Source organism: Cervus canadensis, chromosome 5 (assembly GCF_019320065.1).
Source record: "Cervus canadensis isolate Bull #8, Minnesota chromosome 5, ASM1932006v1, whole genome shotgun sequence".
NCBI lineage: Eukaryota > Metazoa > Chordata > Mammalia > Artiodactyla > Cervidae > Cervus > Cervus canadensis.
The window spans coordinates 69,878,873-69,900,263 of NC_057390.1; the positions used below are offsets into that span (position 1 = coordinate 69,878,873).

A 21,391-nucleotide genomic window follows, 5' to 3' on the forward strand; every position below is an offset into this window, starting at 1 on the left:
GAAATTGGTACATGAATTGAGGGACATTCATACAATGAAATAATATGCAGCTATTATAGTGGAGCTAAAACTATGCCAGTTGACTTTGAATTTTGTGAGAAATTGACTTTGTATTTTATGAGAAAAATAAGTTTCAGAGTAGTGTGTGTAATTTGTCACAGTTTTGGAAAACAATGAACCTTTTAGAAAAATCCTCTTATATATGTATTTATTTGCAGAAGATTCTTTAAGTATAACTAATCAAAGGGAATAGATTTGAAAGGAGAAGAAGAAAGAGATAAACAGGAAAGAAATTTTTTAGAAAGAAAACAATATTACATTATAAAATAGAAGTATCCATAATCAGCATGGTATGATTTAGTGTTGTTTCCGTAAAATTTAATATACACACATTCTTTTCTACAAAAGACAGGAACATCAAATTCCACATGTTAACATTTGGTTTTCTTCCTGAACTTTCTGTGGCTTATTCTTTGACCCAGGTTGGTCCAGATGGTCTGATGAAGTTAAATGGTTCAGCGCTTAATAATGAGTTCTTCACTTCAGCAGCCCAAGGCTGGAAGGAAAGACTTTCAGAAGGTAAGTGCTCAACTTTATGTGCCTCCTAGAATGTGTATGCATGGGGTGGGGGCATGTTGGCAGCTCTGAGCCTCAGTGGGTATTTGCCCAGTTTTGGAAGGCAAAGGACAGAACGTTTCATAGAGAAGAACTAGCTATTCTACGTGAAATACATTGCTAGACTTTTATCTAGAGCATGTAACCAAATTTGGCTCCAGATGGAGTTCAGCAAGATGTTTCTTCAAGGGTTTAAAGTTACCTGGGAAACTGAAAATATACAGATTTTTAGGCCCTATTTCTAAAGATTCTGTTTCATTATTTCTAGCTTCATGCCTGGCAGTTGAAATTTTAATAACCAGAATATAGAATGAGTTATTTCATGGTGTTATGAATCATGGTTTGGTAAACAGTGAGATAACTTCTTTCTCACTGCCCCATATCAATGAAACTAACAGTAAAAAGAATTACTAAGAGCTTTTAAAAAATCTGCTTTATTGAAAAAGGTTTTACGTACTTCAGTGGCAGCTAGAGTGGTTTAGTAAATACAATTACCAAGAATTCCTAACTGTGGTCACTGGTTTGCCATGTTTCTAATTCTGATCTAACAGTTTTACAGAGCGTAGATTATAAAGCATAAAAAGAGTAATTGACTGTTTTTGCATAGCATGTAATTATCAGTCACTATTAGCAGTTCTTAAGCCTGACTGCTCATTATACTCACTTGTGGTATTTTTTTTATACTGACATCTCGGCCTCACTCTCAATGATTTTTGTTTTGCTTGAGCTTCAATGGGGTTTTTTTGTTTGATTTTTTCCCCAAGTGATTCTAATGTTCAGCCATTATTAAAGCCACTGACTTTTTTTTTTTTTTTAATTTTTTATTTGGTTTTGGGGTATAGCTGATAAACAAACAATGTTGTGTTAGTTTCAGCTGAACAGTGAAGAGACTCAGCCATATATATACATGTATCCAATCTGACCCAAACTTCCCTCTCATACAGTCTGCCACATAACATTGAGTTCCATATGCTATACAATAGGTCCTTGTTGGTTGGTATCCATTTTAAATATAGCAGTGTACATAACCTTCCCAAAGTCCCTAACTGCCCCCCCCCCCACCCCGCAATCATAAGCTGGTTCTCAAAGTTTGTGAATCTGTTTCTGTTTTATAAGTTCATTTGTATCATTTCTTTTTGGATTCCACATATAACATGTAACTGTCAAGTTTTCCCAGCACTATTTGTTGAAGAGGCTGTCTTTCCAACATTGTGGAATCTTGCTTTCTGTGTCATAGATTAATTGACCATAGGTGCATGAGCTTTGGACAAGGAAGTGGCAGCCCACTCCAGCATTCTTGCCTGGAGAATCCCATGGACACAGGAGCCTGACAGGCTACAGTCTATGGGGTCGCAAGAGTCGGACATGACTGAGCAACTAAGAATAGTACATCATGGGCTTATTTCTGGGTTTTCTATCCTGTTCTGTTGATCTGTGTTTCTGTTTTTGTGCCAGTACCATACTGTTTTGATGACTGTAGTTTTGTAGTCTGGTATTTTTTTATTTCAAATACTGTGTTTGTCACTGTGTCAGTACACATAGAATGCAAAGTAACACTTGAAAATTATGGGAGGTTGTGCCAAGGAATAGCTTGTGAAAACAAGTGTGAGAAGCTTTAAAATAAATACAGTTATAAGGGGAGCACTGGGAATGCTATTCATTGCTCACTTTTTGTCAGATCACTGATGGAGCTAATTGACCAGCTAATTAATATCTATATTTTTCCTTATAGTTGTTATAGAAGTGATCACTACAACTGTGTAGAAGGGATCACTTACTGATTACTTTTGACCTTTCTCTTAAAAGATTTCCATGAGCAGAGACCCCATTTTTCTGAAAGAGTCAAAATCACTTGAGCACTTTAAAACATATCTGTTACCAGTACTTTTTTTTTTTTAAGAATAATTTAGATTTATGTTCCCTATTCCCCAACTTTTTAAAGTAGATATTATCAACAGTGCTACCTCTATTATTACATTACTTTTTTTTAATATGAGCAGTCACTGCTATACCTATACATGCTGTCACATTTTATGAGCAGCAAAAACTTTGAACACTGTGAACAGAGTTCAGTACTGTTTATCCTTCCTCTATTAAGCCCAGTGGACACAACTAAAAAGCAGAGGCTGTGGGTGGATTCTGATGGCTAAATCCCTCTACTCCCACTCATAGGCCCAAGACTGTGATAAGTATTATATGTCCTCTAACATGTTTCCTTCCCCTCTTCTTATACTTCTAAGACCTAAGAGGTCTTATACTTCAAATCTACTCTTTCCACTTATTCTTTGATGTCCTGGGTATTAGATAATTAAGGGGAAACAGCCTGTCTCAGGCACAGGTTTTAAGATGGCCTACCAAGCCATGAAATTAAAAGATGCTTACTCCTTGGAAAGTTATGACCAACCTAGACAACATATTAAAAAGCAGAGACATTACTTTGCCAACAAAGGTCCGTCTAGTCAAGGCTATGGTTTTTTCATTGGTCATGTATGCATGTGAAAGTTGGACTGTGAAGAAAGCTGAGCACCGAAGAACTGATGCTTTTGAACTGTGGTGTTGGAGAAGACTCTTGAGAGTCCCTTGGACTGCGAGGAGATCCAACTGGTCCATCCTAAAGGAAGTCAGTCCTGGGTGTTCATTGGAAGGACTGATGCTGAAGCTGAAACTCCAGTGCTTTGACCACCTGATGCGAAGAGTTGACTCATTGGAATAGACCGTGATGCTGGGAGGGATTGGGGGCAGGAGGAGAAGGGGACGACAGAGGATGAGATGGTTGGATGGCATCACCGACTCAATGGACATGAGTTTGAGTAAACCCCGGGAGTTGGTGATGTACAGGGAGGCCTGGCGTGCTGCGATTCATGGGGTCGCAAAGAGTTGGACATGACTGAGCAACTGAACTGAACTGAACCAAGCACATTCATTGTTCTCTACGGATGGAGTGGGAAGGCTTGAGGTGTGGTTGGTAGTGTATGAAAATAAGTGGCATATTCAGAGCAGCTGAGTCTTTGGCATATTGTGTCTTGTTGCTAGGGCACTAGACTCATACACTTTCTGGAACAATTAGAAAACTGACAACTCCAAAAATAGCTCCCTACCTTTACACTGGAACTTCAAAATGTCTTTAAGCAGGGCCATAGCTGTTCATTATGCTGTTAAAGCTGCTGCTGCTGCTGCTGAGTCACTTCAGTCATATCCAACTCTGTGCAACCCCATAGACGGCAGCCCACCAGGCTCCCCCATCCCTGGGATTCTCCAGGCAAGAACACTCAAGTGGGTTGCCATTTCCTTCTCCAATGCATGAGAGTGAAAGTGAAGTCACTCAGTCGTGTCCGACTCTTAGCGACCCCATGGGCTGCAGCCTACCAGGCTCCTCCGTCCATGGGATTTTCCAGGCAAGAACACTGGAGTGGGTTGCCATTGCCTTCTCTGGCTGTTAAAGCTAAAAGGCCTAAAATACAAATTGTCTCAGAGAAAGTGAAAGCGAAAGTCACTCAGTCATGTCCAACTCTCTGCGACCCATGGATTACACAGTCCATGGAATTCTTCAGGCCAGAATACTGGAGTGGGTAGCCTTTCCCTTCTCGAGGGTATCTTCCCAACCCAGGGATCAAACCCAGGTCTCCCACATTAAATAAAACTTAAATAATAAAATGTCCAATGTCATTATTTATCGAAAGCATATGACTATTTTTTCCAGTGGAAAAAAAAGTTTATAAAGAATCTATAGGGAATATTTGGAGCTGGAAGGGAGTGATACAAGGAAAGCCCAGAGAAAAGCCCACTTAAACTCAGCTGAGTACTGGATACTACATGGAGTGGTATGCAAGTGTGTATGTTTCAACTTATGGCACTTAGGTAGTTCTCCCTTACAGTGAGGAATTTGGGGAAATTTCTGTTACTTTCACATGATAGTATTACTCCTTCATGACTCTATCATGATCTACCAGTAGTGGAAAGCTGCAATAACATTTTCCTATTGAACATCTCTTTTTTTGGTACATTGTAGGTGAGTTTACACCGGAGATGCAGGTGAGAATTCGACAAGAGATTGAGAAGGAGAAAAAAGTAGAGCCGTGGAAAGAACAATTCTTTGAAAGCTACTATGGTCAGAGGTAATATCAAGAGATTTTGTAAACCAAATGTTAATTCCTATACGTGTGTCATGTGTTACTCCATCTTACTACCTTCCCAGAAAATCTAGTCTGCAATTTTCCTCAATTTTTTTTACCAAGAAAATTTTTTCTTCTTATAATTCTTAGGTACACAGAATTGGATTTCTTGTAATCTTGTACTCTTTAACGCATTGCCATTATAGATGGTATAGTTTCTTTAAAAAAAGAAAAGATTTTATTTTCTTGAATTAGAGTCCTTTCTTTGCATAGATTGGCTTTTTTTCCAGTAACTTTTTAATACATAAGAATATAGAAGTTCTATCCTTTTTTTTTTTTTTAACTGTAGGCAGTTATCCCACAATAGGATAACTTATCCAGAATCACTAAGGAATCCTATAATACATACCATAATATTAACAGGTAATTAAACAGCCTTTCTTCTCTAAAAGACACTCTGGGAGATACACATAGCTGAATCATGTGTATGATTCAGCTGTGAATTACATAGCTGATACAGACCCTTTTCTTAAGGCACTGTAGTCTGAGTCTTGTTTTTTGCCTCACAGAATCTTAGTGGGAGGAATTCCCTAGCAGTCCAGTGGTTAGCAGTCAGCACTTTCACTGCAGTGGCACAGGTTCAGGCCCTGGTCGGGGAACTAAGATCCCATAAGCCATGAAGCATCCCAAGCACCCCGCCCCGACCCAGGAAAAAAAAAGTTAATGGGGACACTTAATAGACGACAGTGGAGCAGTATTGTTTGAAACAGAATTGAAGACTCATGCCCAGAGTCTTACTGTCAGTTTCTCTTCCTTCCTTATGTATACCTAATGGCAACCTTTAAGGGTACGCCATAATCATAGCTTGAAAACAAATGGCTCTCTTCCTTATCTCCATGTCCTTATTCCCTTTTGTGGTCATTTCAGAAGTGATTCTTAATGAAATGAAGAGCCCAGTACACTGGTTTTTTTACCTTCTTTGTGTGATCTTTGAGCTGTTCTACAAAAACCAAAGTGAATACATTTAGACCATGATCACAGGTAGCAGTTATTCTGTAAATATTGTTCATTCCCTCCTTACTAGGTAGATAAAGCATTACAGCCATTCTTGGATCTTTCTGTTTTTAGCTGTTACTTTCTGCCAGCTTTTTGGGAAGGACTACATTTGATTACTGTACAAATTTGTCCTTAGCCATTCCATCTCAGGGGTACAGGACTGATTATTTGAAGTCACCAAAGAGGACTATCTCATTTCTACTTGTAATATTCTGAGACATTAGGGGAAATCTGTAGTAAACCCTCCAGGGTAGTCTAGCTGTTAGCCAGGAAGTCCTACTTGGCCTTCATTCCCAAGATAGCTCAGAGGTGCTTAATCTCAGAATTTTAGAGCTATACCAAGTAAAATTTAAACGGGCTTTCCAAAAATTCAGTTTTCATTTTCAACCTATAGAGATTAGTCAACTCTCCTACTATCTCCTCTGGTTTCCTTAGATTTCTTGGGCCAGCCTTTCTATGGGACTTCAGAACAAAACTGTTCAGTTCAGTTGCTCAGTTGTGTCTGACTCTTTGCAGCCCCATGGACCGCAGCACACCAGGCTTCCCTGTCCATCACCAACTCATGGGAGCTTACTCAAACTCATGTCCATTGAGTCGGTGATGCCATCCAACCATCTCATCCTCTGTCATCCCTTTCTCCTCCTGCCTTCAATCTTTCCCAGCATCAAGGGCTTTACCAGAGAGTCAGTTCTTCACATTAGGTGGCCAAAGTATTGGAGCTTCAGCTTCAGCATCAGCATATTCCACTGAATATTCAGGATTGATTTCCTTTAGGATGGACTGGTTTGATCTCCTTGCTGTCCAAGCTGATTATCGTCCAAACCCACAATCCTAAGGGACATGAGTCTTTGACTTCCTTCACTTCTCTGTGGGAAGTCTGTGGTGCATGCCTCTAGACAATGTAGCTCCTTTGTAAGCAGAAGTAATAATGATAATTAACATTACATTGAGGTTTTATTATATCCTAGATACACTGTTCTAAGTACTTTACATGCATTAGTTACTCATCCTAGCAACACTGTGAAGTGATTAGCTTCAATGTACTATTAAAGAAATTAGGTGGTTGGATAGTATGACTGATTCAATGAACATGAATTTGAACAAACTCTGGGAGATAGTGAAGAACAGGGAAGCCTGGCATGCTGCAGTCCATGGGGTTGCAAAGAGTTGAACATGACTTAGGGACTGAACACCACCACTGTTAAAGAAACTGAGGCAGAGAGGCTGCTCACTCACTTAATATCACATGATGGTAGGTGTCAGAGCCAGGGCCTGAATCCAGGTGCTCTAGCTCCAGACCTTTCACTAATATTAATAATAGTGATGATAATATATAAAGACTACCTGTTAAGTATCACAGGTTCTTCCAGATATTGCCGTATACATTATCTCATAATATATTCAATAACATAGGCGATGTCTCAACTACAGTATTTTTTTTCTTCCACCTTTTAGTTCTGGCCTGACTCTTGAAGACTCAAAGAAATTGACAGCTTCACCCAATGATCCCAAAGTAAAGAAAACCCCAGCTGAGCAACCAAAATCTACACTTCCTTCAGAGGCCTCACCTGTCAGTGTAGTCCCAGTAATTCCCCAGTTAGAATCTAAGGAAGAAGTACTGCAGATGCCATCACCAGTCAGGAAAGAAGAACATGAAAGCCAAGATAAGACGCAGCCACACTCCACAGAGCCCCGTCTTTCCCCAGCTACCAATACAGATGAGCTTAGCAGCATTCCTCCCATCAAATGCCCGAAGGATGAGGCTCTTATGGAGCAAAAGCCAGTTGCCTCTGCTGAACAGGAATCTGAGAAAGAGAATCATCTCACTACACCTTCAAATTGTAATAAAAATGAAAGCCAGGAAGCTTTACTTACAGCCCTGAGCAAACCCAAGAGTCCTGGGGTAGAAACAACAGTAATGAAGCCCACAGTAGAAGCAGGTCCACAGGAGACAACTATGAAAGAGCCTCCATCAACACTGGCTGATCACAGCCCAGAAAGCCTCAAGAGGAAATCTTCTCTCACCCAAGAAGAGGCCCCGACAAGCTGGGAGAAAAGGCCGCGTGTCAATGAGCACCGCCAGCACCAGCAGCCATTTCAAGTCTCCCCACAGCCCTTTCTCAGTAGAGGGGACAGGTTCCAGGTGCGGAGAGTGCCACCTCTCAAGGTAAGAGAGCAGGAAGAATTGAAGAGGAGAGATGGTCTGAACAAGTTTTTGGTTTTGCCTACTAAATTTCAAGTGTTTGTGATGTTTCTTAATGTGGAAGCAGTGGTATGTATTTGATATGCATGTAACCATGGTCGTATATGAGTAAAATTACTAAGAAACAGGCATTTAGAAGTAGATCCTAAAAAAAAAATAATAAAAAGTAGATCCTTACAGATCTTTATTGGGATTTGAATACTTATTCAAATATCTGAGAATCTAATGTAATCCACTTCCACCCACCCTCCCTGCTGGCTACTCCTGTATTTTAAGACAATTATGGAAAGTATTCTGTAAGTATAATAGTAAACAGGAGGAGGTCATTGATATAAGAGATCATGTATCTTTGTATCAAGAGCCATGATGTTTAAGTGTACCTTGACCCTTTCATTGCTGCCATAACTGATTTGATGTTTTGAGTGTTTTCAGACCTAATGATGCATTCAGAATCTCCCCACACGGTTTTTAGAAATGCATTTTTTCTCTGGGAGTTCTAATTTTTAATTTTAGGGATAGGACTTAGGGCACATATATTTTTTTAAAGTTCTACAAATAAGTATAATGCCAGCAGACAGTGAGGATGACTTCGGTTCACAGTGTACACAATATGTACATACTCCTTCTTGGGTGAGTGGGGTGGGTTACACATTGTCTTTCTTTTTGTGCTATCCAGAGGCCTCTGTAATTTGAGATAATTCAGCCTGTATGCTTAGCTGTACATGTGTGAGTCTGTAAAAGAGAACAAGAAATTTCCCCTGGACCTCGTAGTAAAGCCAAGAAATAAAAAGACAGGCTTCCCAGGTGGCTCACTGGTAAAGAATTCTCCTGCCAATGCAGGAGACACAGGTTTGATCCCGGGATTGGGAAGACCCCCCCTGCAGAAGAAAATGGCAACCCTCTGCGGTATTCTAGCCTGGGAAATCCCATGGACAAAGGAGCTTGGTGGGCTACAGTCCATGGGGTCGCAAAGAGATGGACATGACTTCGTGACTAAACAGCAACAGTAGTGTGCCACTTTATTTTTTCTGTTGCTCTTCTTGCTTTTACGCACATTTTAAGCAGATATCATAGAAAGGTCTGTATCTTAAATGATCAGCTATTGTGAGTAGTAGTGACATTAAGACAGAGTTGTGTTGAGAAAAGAGCTTTGCGACTTTGGGTGGGAGTGAATGTCAATGGAGGAGAGTCTTTGGCACCAATAGAGGAGGTGAAGGGACCCTAGAGACGGACCTGTGTGGCTGTCTCCATGGATTGGTCTCTTAGCCACAGGCCTCCCATCCTTGTCATAGTGTTCACCCTATTCTCAGAATTTGTGTTAATGAAGTTTTGTTACTCTTATAAAAGAAAGCTAAGTTCTGTTGTTTTTTTCTTCCCCCCTTAATTCTTTCAGATCCCGGTCTCCAGAATCTCTCCCATGCCGTTTCCTACATCGCAGGTCTCTCCCAGGGCTCGTTTTCCAATCTCCATCACTAGTCCTAACAGAACAGGAGCCAGAACCCTTGCAGACATCAAAGCAAAAGCCCAGCTGGTCAAAGCACAGAGGGCAGCCGCCGCCGCCGCCGCCGCAGCCGCTGCTGCCGCCTCAGTTGGAGGGACCATTCCAGGACCTGGCCCAGGCGGTGGACAGGGTCCAGGGGAGGGGGGTGAAAGGAGAACTGCTAGAGGAGGGGATCCTGACTCAGACAGAGTCAGTGAGCCTGGCAAGAGCCCCGCACTGGAACTGGCAGGAACTGGAAGCAGGGGAGGTACGAGAGAGCTTTTACCCGCTGGGCCAGACTCTCAGTCCCAGTCTGAGACCAGGACCGCAGGCCAGCCACAGACTCATAGTGGCCCTGGAGCACAACTACAGCAAACCCCCTCAGTGCCTCCCGCATCTGCCGTCGGTGGAGCATGCGCAGGTGTCCCCTCACCAGCCCACACTCACGCACTCCCGCCAGCTTTAGGAAAATTAAGTAATGAAAAACTAAATCCCCCCAGGGCAACAGGCACTGTGGCCTCTCTTAGCCAGCAGCAAGGGCCTAGTAACGGTAGGCAGGAGAAAGCACCTCCAGCTCCAGCAGATCCTCCTCTGATGGCGGGTGCCTCACCTGTTCATTTTGCAGCCGCTGGCACAGTAGAGCCTAAAGCAGGTTCTAGTAAGAATGCCCCAAATCCTCCAGCCTCAGCAGAGATAAGTGCTAGCGCTTCAGTGGATCTAACCTCCTCCCCTTTAACATCTCTGTTAACGACAGCCACTTTAGAGAAGCTCCCTGTGCACCAGGTCAGCATAACCACAGCGCCTACCGGATCAGCTCCATCCTTGAGCACTTTGCCGGCAACTTCTAGCCTTAAAACTCTGGGAACTTCTTCACATATGAATGGACCCATTTCAAGGCCAAGCTCTAGTATCCCTGCTAATAATCCTTTGGTAACTCAGCTGCTGCAGGGCAAAGATGTTCCCATGGAGCAAATTCTGCCTAAACCTCTCACCAAAGTTGAAATGAAAACTGTTCCACTCACTACAAAAGAGGAGAAGAGGGTAGGAGCACTCGTGGGTACCAGCATGACAGAGAACAGCACCAGAGAGGAAGTTCACGAGAGACAGTCCCATCCAGCTGCACAGCACCTGGGTAAAACTTTGCAAAGCAAGCAGCTCCCCCAGGTTCCAAGACCCCTGCAGCTCTTTTCAGGTAAGGATCTAAGGGACTCTGGCATTGACACACACCAGTACCAAGAAGGACTCAGTAAGGCCACCCAAGATCAGATTCTTCAGACTCTCAGCCAGAGGGTTCGGAGGCAGAACATTCTCTCATTTGTGCAGCCCTCGCAGTTCAGCTTTACTCACTCAGGTTTCCAGTTCGAGGACATCTCCACAAGTCAGAGGTTCATGCTGGGTTTTGCTGGCAGAAGGACATCCAAGCCTGCAATGGCAGGTCACTACTTACTTAATATTTCCACATATGGCCGGGGTTCAGAGAGCTTTAGGAGGACCCATTCTGTGAACCCCGAAGACCGATTTTGTCTGAGTAGTCCCACTGAGGCCTTGAAAATGGGATACACAGACTGTAAAAATGCAGCAGGAGATAGTAGCAGTGGGAAGGAAGATGATACTGACGAGGAAAGTACTGATGATGAGCAAGAATCTGTCCTGGTGAAGGAGGAGCCGCAGGCCGCCCAGAGTTCTGGCAAGTGTGATGCAAGTTCAGGACCACACAGTAGAGAAACCCTGTCCACCAGTGACTGTGCAGCTGAAAAGAAAGTGAAGGCAGAGACACCAGTGCCTGAACAGACCCCTTTTAGTAAGGAGAATTACCTGTTCACTCGAGGCCAAACCTTTGACGAGAAGACCCTAGCCAGAGATTTTATTCAGGCAGCGCAGAAGCAGATGGCTCATGCAGTGAGAGGTAAGACCATGCGGAGCAGCCCAGAGCTTTTCAATTCTACGTCTCTTCCTCTGCCTGCAGACAGTCCTACCCATCAGTCTCTCCTCCTTCCACCACTGCAAACCCCAAAGCTGTACGGGAGCCCCACACAGATCGGGCCAAGCTACAGAGGCATGATCAACGTCTCCACCTCATCGGACATGGACCACAACTCTGCTGTCCCGGGGATGCCCGACTGTAGTCAGGTGCCTAGCAATGTTGGTGATGTCATGTCCTTTTCAGTGACTGTCACGGCTATCCCTGCCAGCCAGGCCATGAATGCCGGCAGCCACGGCCAGACCATTCCTGTCCAGGCCTTTCCTGAAGAGAACAGCATAGAGGACACACCTTCAAAATGTTACTGCCGATTGAAAGCCATGATCATGTGCAAGGGCTGTGGAGCCTTCTGCCACGATGATTGCATCGGCCCTTCCAAACTGTGTGTCTCCTGCCTCGTTGTTCGGTAATGAGATCAGAAAGAAAGCACTCTGTAAAGGAGACAGGAATGGGGAAGGGTTGATAGATGTGGTTTTTGCATTCTTTTGGAATCATAGAAATAAACAAGTAGGTTTCAGTTTGAGTTGTCTTAAGAGACAAGTGTTACTTAATCAGGAACACAGAATACAGATCTTACATTTTAGAGAAAGAGCACCTTGTATAGTAAGTCCAAGTCGAGCAAGACTTTGTGAATTTGTGACAAGTTTGCACTTACAAAATCATGTAAATATGTCACATCTCGTTTTAACATTTTTCCAGGTGTTTAGGTAATGATGTATTACTTTGACTTCAGATTGCTGTTCCACTTCATGTGACTTTTCACTTCATGTGAAAAGTTTAATGCCACACATGGTAAAAGGCAGCGATTTCCCTTCTGCCCTTTCCTGAGAGGCTATAGAAAGGAAGGAGTGGAGGAATGGTCTGAGGAAATGACTGTTCATGTTGGTTATGTCTTGACAGTCTGACCGCAGGCTTTACATAGATTCTTCAGCCTTTGCAGAATTTAGATTGAGGGTTTACTCACTCCCTTTACCTAGGTGGAACCTGCTCCAGTTCTTATTTTTGATAAGGCATTAATTTCATAGGTAGTGTTTCTGACTCTGAAAGTTCTGAGTTGGTTCTTGATTTCCACAGACCAGTCCTATTGCCAGGCACTCTGCTTGCAGTTTATGAATCCCTGCCATTCCCTAATCCCACTTCTTTGCCCTGAAGAAGAGAGTGTGAACTATGAAAGGGTTGCCTCACTAGACCCCTCGGGTCACCATCACCTGTGCAGGGCAGTGAGTCCAGCAATAATCCCTGAGGATTTAGTCATTCATGGGAGCTTACAAACAAGTTTGAAATACTAGTACAAAATTAACAGAGAAGTGTCAGTGATAAGGTGTTTTGTTGGGTAAGCAGAGTAAAGGTGCAGAAATTGTTGAACTGAATTTAAGGAACTTTGGAGGACAATTTTAACACTAGAAACAAAGTAGCCCCTCTCTCTCCCCCTCTTTTCTCCAACCTGTTACCTAATGTTCTACAGTCAGCTGTATCTACAGGTAGAAAAACTCTTTAATACCACATTTGCCCCATGCTGTTATATCTGTTTTGACCTCCCAGGCATTTGAGGAGCATGGAAGTCATCTTAATTATATTACTTTGAACATATATGTGTGGCATACACACTGTAAAAGTCAGACACTTTTCCTCTTTTAGAAAATATGTCCCCTGTTTTGGATTACTGCTGTCTAAACATTAGAAGTTTCTAATGTAAAGGGGCTTTAGTGAATGACTAAGGGAACATTTAGAAAGGAAGAGATACTGACTCCAAATTTTTGTTTTTTCCTTTTTTTTGTTTCCTTTTTGTTGAATCCTGTCTCGTTACTGAAGAATTTTGAATACATGTGTTTAGGTCACGGTTAAAGAACATGAAAATAAATCTACAGTTTACCAGAATTTGGTATTAAAAAGTTGGGGATTAAAAAAAAAAAAAGTTGGGGATTGTCAGTGTGCATCGTTTGCATATTGATTTCAAATCTCCTAATTCTATGTGTGTAAAGAACGTGTATTAGTGCCACCTAGCACAGTCGTCATCGTGCTTAATATTCAGGATGTGATATATACAAAATGCAGAACAGTTTAAACTCCTTAATTAAGGGGTCACATTCCAGATAGGGGAAAGTAGACAGTAATAATCTTAGCTTTGCCCCCATTGTACTACCAACCCCTCCCTACCTCACCTCTCAAATTATACGTACACTCTTAATACTTTCAAACCCACAAGAAACTATTTACTTTTGTTCTTTGTTTGTTTGTTTGTTTCTGAGTTTTTTATGGCCCAAAGCACATAGAGGGTTAATATCTGTGTTCTATTTCAGCCAAGACAATTTGATGTTCTTCTAACTTCCATTTTTCTTCCAGCACACACATAGCTAACAGATAAGAAATCTGCAAGGATCCAGGGATAAGGAGCAAGTTCTCCAGCCAGTAACCAGTAGAAATCAGAAACCATGGTTCTGTTCTCAAATTGTCAGTGCCCTGGGTAATCCCAAGGGGTGTTTAAAAGACCTGTTGATAGTTAAAACTCTCCATTCCTAGCTTTCTCACTCCCCACTTTAGTGGCAGGACTGAGGGATGGCCTGCCTGCCTGCAGTGGTTGACTGTTTCAGAACTGACCCTACGGTGAACTTGAATGATCAATTTGAATTTTCAAAATGATTTTTCTTCTTCACGCCTTTCCTATCATAGAAAGTCTCTCCTCCACAGTTCTCTTCATCTAAGGATGGACAGACTAACCAGGAAAGGAGGAAAGGCATCAGGGATTTTCACGTCCGTTTAGAGAGCAAACCATATTGTGCCTATTCATCTTGACCCAGGCTCTTGCAGAGAGGCCCTAAGCAGTACCATTCACCAGATTCTCTTTACAAATAATCCCCAGCTAATAAAATAGTACATCGTCAGCTAGGTGCACTGCCTCAATCTTGACTAAATGAGAAAATAGATGCTGTTAGATTGGTACAAAATTGAATGCAGTCTGTTTGTCAGTTTGTTTCGAAACAGTGGTGTCAGGTAGAAGGTCATCTTACAATGCTGACTGAACTGAAAGAACAAAAATTAGAATCTGGCTCTTTCAAAAATGAAGCAGTAGGAACAATAAAACCTTTAAATTACTAGAATATCATATTCCAGTACCTTTCAAGCAGTTTTTAATCGTAGGTTTTCAGTTACTTTACCTTTCAGTTCAGTCTGGAATGTGTCTAATAAGTGCTCAGCTTATTTTTATGGTATTAAGTTGCACTATTTCCAGTGACTAGTCAGGCATGTTGCCTGATGCTGATGCCTCCAGGGTATCTTCTCTGCCTTCAGGTAACCTTACACTGCGGGTCACCTTGGGGAGATGGCATTAATGGTGTATCTATCACCTCAGTCTCACTGACAAATATTCTAAGTTGTCTAGTAGAGAAGGCTCCCTGAATCTTAAAGATTTTTTATTAAAATTCTTCCTCCTATTAAACAAACAAAAAAGCCAAATAACCTGAAGTTGTTTGCCCTACATAATAACCTATGTTGAAGATACTGAAGCTGTCTGTAGTACCCCATGTAACATTTTTTAAAAATTAGACCTGGCAGACGGGAAATTTTTCTTGTGGTGGGGAAGCATACTTATATGGGCTGGGAAGGCACACAGTGTAGATACCACAAATTTAAATAAATAGCCAGAAGAAGACCTTATTGCCTTCCAGGTGAAGGCATAAACTCATTCATAATCGGATAGTTTACCATCCTAATTTCTTACTGCCTTTCTTCACCTAAGAGTCCTGAAGGCCTCTTGGGTGAAATTATTTGTTAAAATGAGGGAGTCTTTTCTGGTCATGACATCACTGTTTAGAGCTGTCAGTAAGCAGTACTAGGGTTTTCTCTGTGACTTAGGGATTTCACTTCACAGCAAGGAGAGAAAAGTCTCCCCATTTCATTACAACAATGTGCTAAGTAAAAATGTGCTAAGTAAAAAAACAAAAAAAACTTGGCCAAGGGTAGCTTTCAGCTCAATTCATAGAATAGTCCAAAGAGACTCTGAGAAATATAATAATAAGCAGGGATCTTTCCTACCGTGTTTCAATACCTACATAACCTATTGAAAGAGAACAATAGGTAAAACAGTTCCTAAAGTTGAAGTAAGAGCTTCATAGATTCTTGGTTACTTTATTTTTTTTAATGCTTTACATTTGATACAACTATTAAAGATCAATTTTAAAAAATAGCTTTCCAGTAATATATTTTAAGTAATATATATTTTAATATCTATGTAAAAAGTGACAGTGGAAGACTTTGAATTTCTCATATAAGGTATGTTTAATGTAGGACCTCACTGTTAAGGCACAAATTATTTCAAAGAAAGTTACTCAAAGACACTCAGATTATTTCCAAAAAATAAGAAAATGCAATAAGGGGACGTTTTGGAGTTTATTTTTTATTTTAAAAGATAATTGACTTATTTACCACAAGCTATTTTTTTTCCTTCTGGCTTAAAGGTTTGTAGAGACTGGTTTGGTAAATGCTAAACTTTTGTGTCTTTTGCCTTTTTAAAGGAATTGTTAACATTGGAATTGAGGGTATGTACAGAGAAGTTGGTGTCAACACCATTTAAAAACATATTTTTTCACAAGTATAGAAAAATCATTTTACATAAGAATTTTAAGTATTTGCAATAAATATATGTGTATAGATTGTATGTATTCATATATTCTTATTTTTCATTTTATTATTAAGTAAAAGATAATTAAAGTGAAAATGAACAGCCTTGGAGTATTTGATGCATCTTGAGGTCTGACATACATGTGAAAGGGGTGCGGGTAAGGGCCCTCAGCTGTTGCCTTATACTGCTCTTGGAAGATTACCAACAGATTGCACAGAAGATAGTAAAATGAGAAATTTGTGATAAATCAGGGTAGTGTATTTCTTTCAGAACTCTAGTAAAAATATTACATTCTCCCGATCTGTCTGTCTCTGCTTTCACCCTTAAATTTGTTTTCTCTCCTAACCACCTAATGTTACTGCTGGGAAAGTCAAAACAAAACACAGTGCATTCTTTTTTTTTTTTCCATTTATTTTTATTAGTTGGAGGCTAATTACTTTACAATATTGTAGTGGTTTTTGTCATACATTGACATGTAGTATGCTTCTAAGACAAAGAATGATAAGAAAATACCTGTAAGGGGGGGAGTAGGTTTTTCTTTTTCCACAGTGGTTAATAACTGATTAACATTCTCTGCCACCACCTTCAGGCCATAGAGTTTACATGAAGAAATAATCTCATGAAGATAATAGAAATCATTCTGTTTCCCTTTGAGAAGTGAATTTCATAGCCAGTTTTATGTCTTTCCCAATTGATCTGGAGACAGAAGGGCTAAGAAAACTTGAATGTTGCTCTTCTAATGCCAAGAAATATGTTTATGGAAATGAGGACTGAGCCAAATGTTAGAGGAGAGGTTAACCACATACCTGGAGATAACCTGGAGTCCTGCTCTCCAGAAGTCATTTTGAGATTGTAAATATTTAGTTCTAGGATATGACTGAAGAGCAGAGGATACCTAGATAGTCTTTGGAAATAAAGAAATATAGCCCATTCTTTAAAAATGAATAATATATAACTTTATTGGTGACCTGAAAGGAAGTAAGGTCAGAGTTTGAAGAATATATCTTAATGACCTATGAAACACTTAATTGTAGTTTACTAGTTCTCTCCATAATTGCTGTGGTGATTTTCACTGATAAAAATTGCAATTTTTGGAAATTAGAATATATAAAATACTTTTTTAAAAGAGTATGCCACTTTGGGCGGCATGCAGGATCTGATCTTCCTGACCAGGGATAAAGTGCATGCTTCCTGCATTCAGGATGCAGAGTCTTAACCACTGGACCACCAGGGAAGTCCTGAGAATGTTTTTCTTTTTTCTTTTTTTTAATTTATTTTTATTAGTTGGAGGCCGAGAATGTTTTTCTAATAGACAGCCTTATTATTTTTAAAAAATTGAAAACTCATACATAGGGTTGCCCAAACATGTTGAAAATAGACGCCTAAGAGAACAGCACTAAATCTTTACTGGAAAAACACTTCTAAAGGAAAAAAATCCTCGGGAACATGTGCCTCATAATTCCCATATTTGGTAGATAAGAATGAAGGTGAAATATTTCAAAGTGTGTGAACCAATCATGATAACCATTTACAAGGATGGGCCCCCCCCCCCTCAATTTCTGATGCATACTTAACTGTTATTCCTACCTCACAGGAAGTAAAATTCATGTTCAGGTAGTGACATAGGACCTCAAGGACTGTAGTTGGTTTAGAAAGCAATACACCAGAACACAGCTTCAACTTGGATCCCCAGCTTTCCTTTATTTATGTCACAGAGTCTTAGAAACCTGTGTTCATTGCTTTTTAACACTAGTTGACCAAGAGTGGGCTCCACAAATCAAATTTCAGTGTTTTCTAGTTGTTTCTGTACATAAATCATGATGTTCAAATATCTTTTGAACACCTATGTGCTAAGCACTGTGCTAAAGTTCTGGTTAAGCAAAGGTAAAAGCAGTCATGTAAAAGGCTTTCCTAAAGGAAGAACCGTATAGCATGGGTCTAGTTCAGAGCTCAAGGAGTAATATATGCTACTTCCCAAGATACATTGGACATTTAATAAGAGTAAATGAACTATGAAATAGAGGTCTTTGAGGCACTGAGCAAAGCACAGTGGCAAAACATGAAGAAAGAAAAGAGGCATTCCCCCTGCATGAAAATTCAGTGTGGGAGTGAGCCAAGTTGATAAAATTTACCTCCTTTTGACAACTGTCATTTGAAGATCTAGAGATTAATAGAAATTTCAAGAAATCTCTTGGTAATACCTAGATTGAGAAAGTCATTCTGTTCAGTATGTCAGTAAAGATACTTCATCTTGTTTTCAACTAACAGTTTGGTAAAGCAGCTTTCCTGTCAAACCCAAAATAAGCTAACGGAAATAAAAAAGCTTGATTTCCATCTTGTAGACTGGTGAGAAGGAAGTGTGTTCATTTAAAACTTAAAAAGATATTTTCATTCCCTTTCCCCCTCCATTATGGATAAAATTAATGTTCTTTTTATTCTAGTATTGTAGAATTGACTGCCCCCCCCACACACACACACCTTTCTACATAGAACTTGAATTAAAAGAGGCTTCAGTAGGACACTTGCCCTTGTAAAGTGGCCTAAATCCTAATTCTTTATGACTTTCCAGTAGAAAGATTTTAAAAGGATAAATTATTTTCTCAGTGCTTACTCTTGAACTTTCTTTACCTGGATTATGGGTTTGCAACTTGAATTTCTGTATTCCAAAATATCCATGTTCACCTTTCAGTCAAAAAGGTATTAGGTGTATTCCACCATGTAATACAGTCTCAAGTCTGTCCAGGAAGTAAGGGTAGATAGCCTGTGTTTTCCTTATACTTAATGACCTTAAAGAGAAGATTGGGTTCCTTTTAGAAGGACTGTATAAACTAAGGAATCTGTACCACTGTGTATCTCTCAGTCTTAACCTAAAAAGGGCAAGCATGCCTACAAAGATTTCCTTGTCACAGACTAAACTTGGAAGAGAGAGCTGATCAGTTGTGGAGGTGGGCTGTGACTAGATACCCGGCATTCATGAAGAATAACTGCAAATTGAGCTTTCCTGGTTCTTCAAGCTCAAAAGAAACTAAAGGGAAAATCCTGATTTTCATCTTGGCTGCAAAGCCTAGTGAATGCATAGGGAAGAAGAAAGATAAATCCAAGATTGGATTTAAGATAGATTAAAACCTAAGATTATTTTTATCCTTATACTGAAACTTTTTTTTTTTTTTAAGGTTTTGGATTCCTATAATGTAATGAATTGCCATGAGTGGAACATGGAATTTGATGTGAGGCATTTTGTGGGCTAAGGGATGGTTTTCTATTGAACTATATTATCTAGTGACAGCTTTTGCCACTGCTCAGCATTTAAGGTTGTGCACCTGTGGCTAAGTGATGCAGACATTGGCTCAGAAAAATTCTATATTAAACCAACTAGAGCACTTGGATCCTCTTTGTAAATAATGTTTAATATTCAGATTAGCCCAGTAAGAAAGCAATGCACTAAATGTTATCAAAATACCTGAAGATACTTTAGAACTATTATTATACACACAGTCTATGTCCTTCCTATGGAAAGTGTGGTATGTAAAATCTTTTATTTCTTGAGTCAGTTCTTTTCAAAAACCAGTGTCTAATGTTTTCAGATACCTAGAGCTTAGAAACACTGGAGTTAGACTTGAACTCCATGTCAGCCATTGTTTTCATTTTAGATTTTCAGGCATAGTGGTTTGAAGGGAACCCAGCTGAATCCATATGTAATCATTTTGAACAAGCTTTAAATAAATGAAACTCTTACAGAGTCTCAAAATTGGTTTCCTGTTCGTTGTATACAGAGACAGAATCTGCGCTGAAAAGGACCTGACAGTTTTACTCTGATAATAAACTTAGTGAAGAGCAAGTTTGTCATTAGAAAGTTTGTTATGAAATTTTTAGAACCCATGAAAGATCTAGAGTACATGATAAATGAAACTCTAGAAATTAAAAACTTTTAACCATAAGTGCTACGACCTATTTTTTTAAACCCATATTCTGAGAATCATTGCTTCATACCTTAAGACTTTCACCAGCACCAAGAGAAATCAGAATGGAAGAAATGACCTTAGTTGGTCTTACTTTAAAATTTTTGTACGCATAGGCCTTAGCACTTTGACAGATAAAGCTCTGCCTTTTAGCTCCTTCTCACTCTTGTCTTTATTCTTCCTACTTTTAGACTGTTTCTCTTACTGGTCATATAAAACTACCTTCAGGATTGAATGTATAATAATGTTTCTGCACATGGACAAACTGTATTTTATCTTAATGATTCATTTTATGTTGAATAAAGGCATACAGTTTTACTCTAGTGACTGTGCCTTTTCTTTTCCAAAGAAACCAGACACCATATTGAATGACTCAGCTGTTTGTTTCCCCTTCCCCTGTACCTGATTGCACAGCTGTTCCTGGGTCCTGGCTAAATTTGGGTATTACAGAGAGTGCCAGTCTCTTCAGGCAGCACTCAAAGAACTCAACATGAGCATTCACTCATAAAGAGTGAATGCATTTCAAAAATTAAAAGGAAACCGATACTACAAAGATACGGCGGTATTGGCATAAAGACAGAAATGGAAGCAAATGGAATAGAGAGCCCAGAAATGAACCTTCAAATACATGGTCAAGTAATTTTTTATAATGGTGCCAAGAAAAATCAATGAGAAAAGGGCAGTCTTTCAGTAAATGTTGGGAAATTTTGATATCCGTGTGCAAGAAAATAAAATCAGACCCTTCCTCTACACCATACATAAAAACTAACTTAAATGGATGAAAGACCTAAACATAGCTAAAACTCTTCAAAGAAAACAAGAAAAATCATAATTGGATTTGACAATGATTTCTTGGATATGATGCCAAAAGCACAGGTGACAAAAGATAAACTGGATTTCATTAAAAATTAAAAACTTGTGAATCAAAGGGCATTATCAACAGAAGACAGCCCACAGAATGGGAGAAAATATTTACAAATCATATATTTAAGTCAGTTTTCAGAATATATAAGGAATTCCTACAACATAACCAATTTAAAAAGTACTTGAATAAAGGACTCGAGTAAAGGACTTGTATAGGTCTCCAAAAATGTACAGGTAGCCAATAAGCAAATGAAAATATGCTCTGCCTTGCTAATTACTAAGGAAATACAAAACTACAATGAGATACAACTTCACATGTACTAGGATAGCTATATTGTCAAAAAATAAAACTGTTGGCAAGAATATAGAAAAATTGAATCCTTGTGCATTGGAAATATAAATAGGTACACCAACTATGGAAAATGGTATAAATGTTTCTCAAAAAAATAAATGGACGTACCCAATGATCCAGCAATTTCTGGATGTACACCAAAAAGAAATGA

The 21,391-nt window shown here is 39.8% G+C and overlaps 1 protein-coding gene across 3 annotated transcripts in view; it reads left to right on the forward strand.

Moving 5' to 3' along the window:
• Positions 1-20,347, forward strand: part of ASXL2 (ASXL transcriptional regulator 2) — a 119,849-nt gene extending 99,502 nt beyond the window's left edge. For all 3 annotated transcript variants that reach the window (XM_043469163.1, XM_043469164.1, XM_043469165.1), the window contains 4 exons: positions 483-579; positions 4,625-4,730; positions 7,239-7,950; positions 9,380-20,347. In XM_043469163.1, the coding sequence (XP_043325098.1) occupies positions 483-579; positions 4,625-4,730; positions 7,239-7,950; positions 9,380-11,857 (3,393 nt within the window). In that variant the 3' untranslated portion in view covers positions 11,858-20,347. The remainder of the gene's footprint in view (positions 1-482; positions 580-4,624; positions 4,731-7,238; positions 7,951-9,379) is intronic.
• The last annotated feature ends 1,044 nt before the right edge of the window (positions 20,348-21,391 follow it).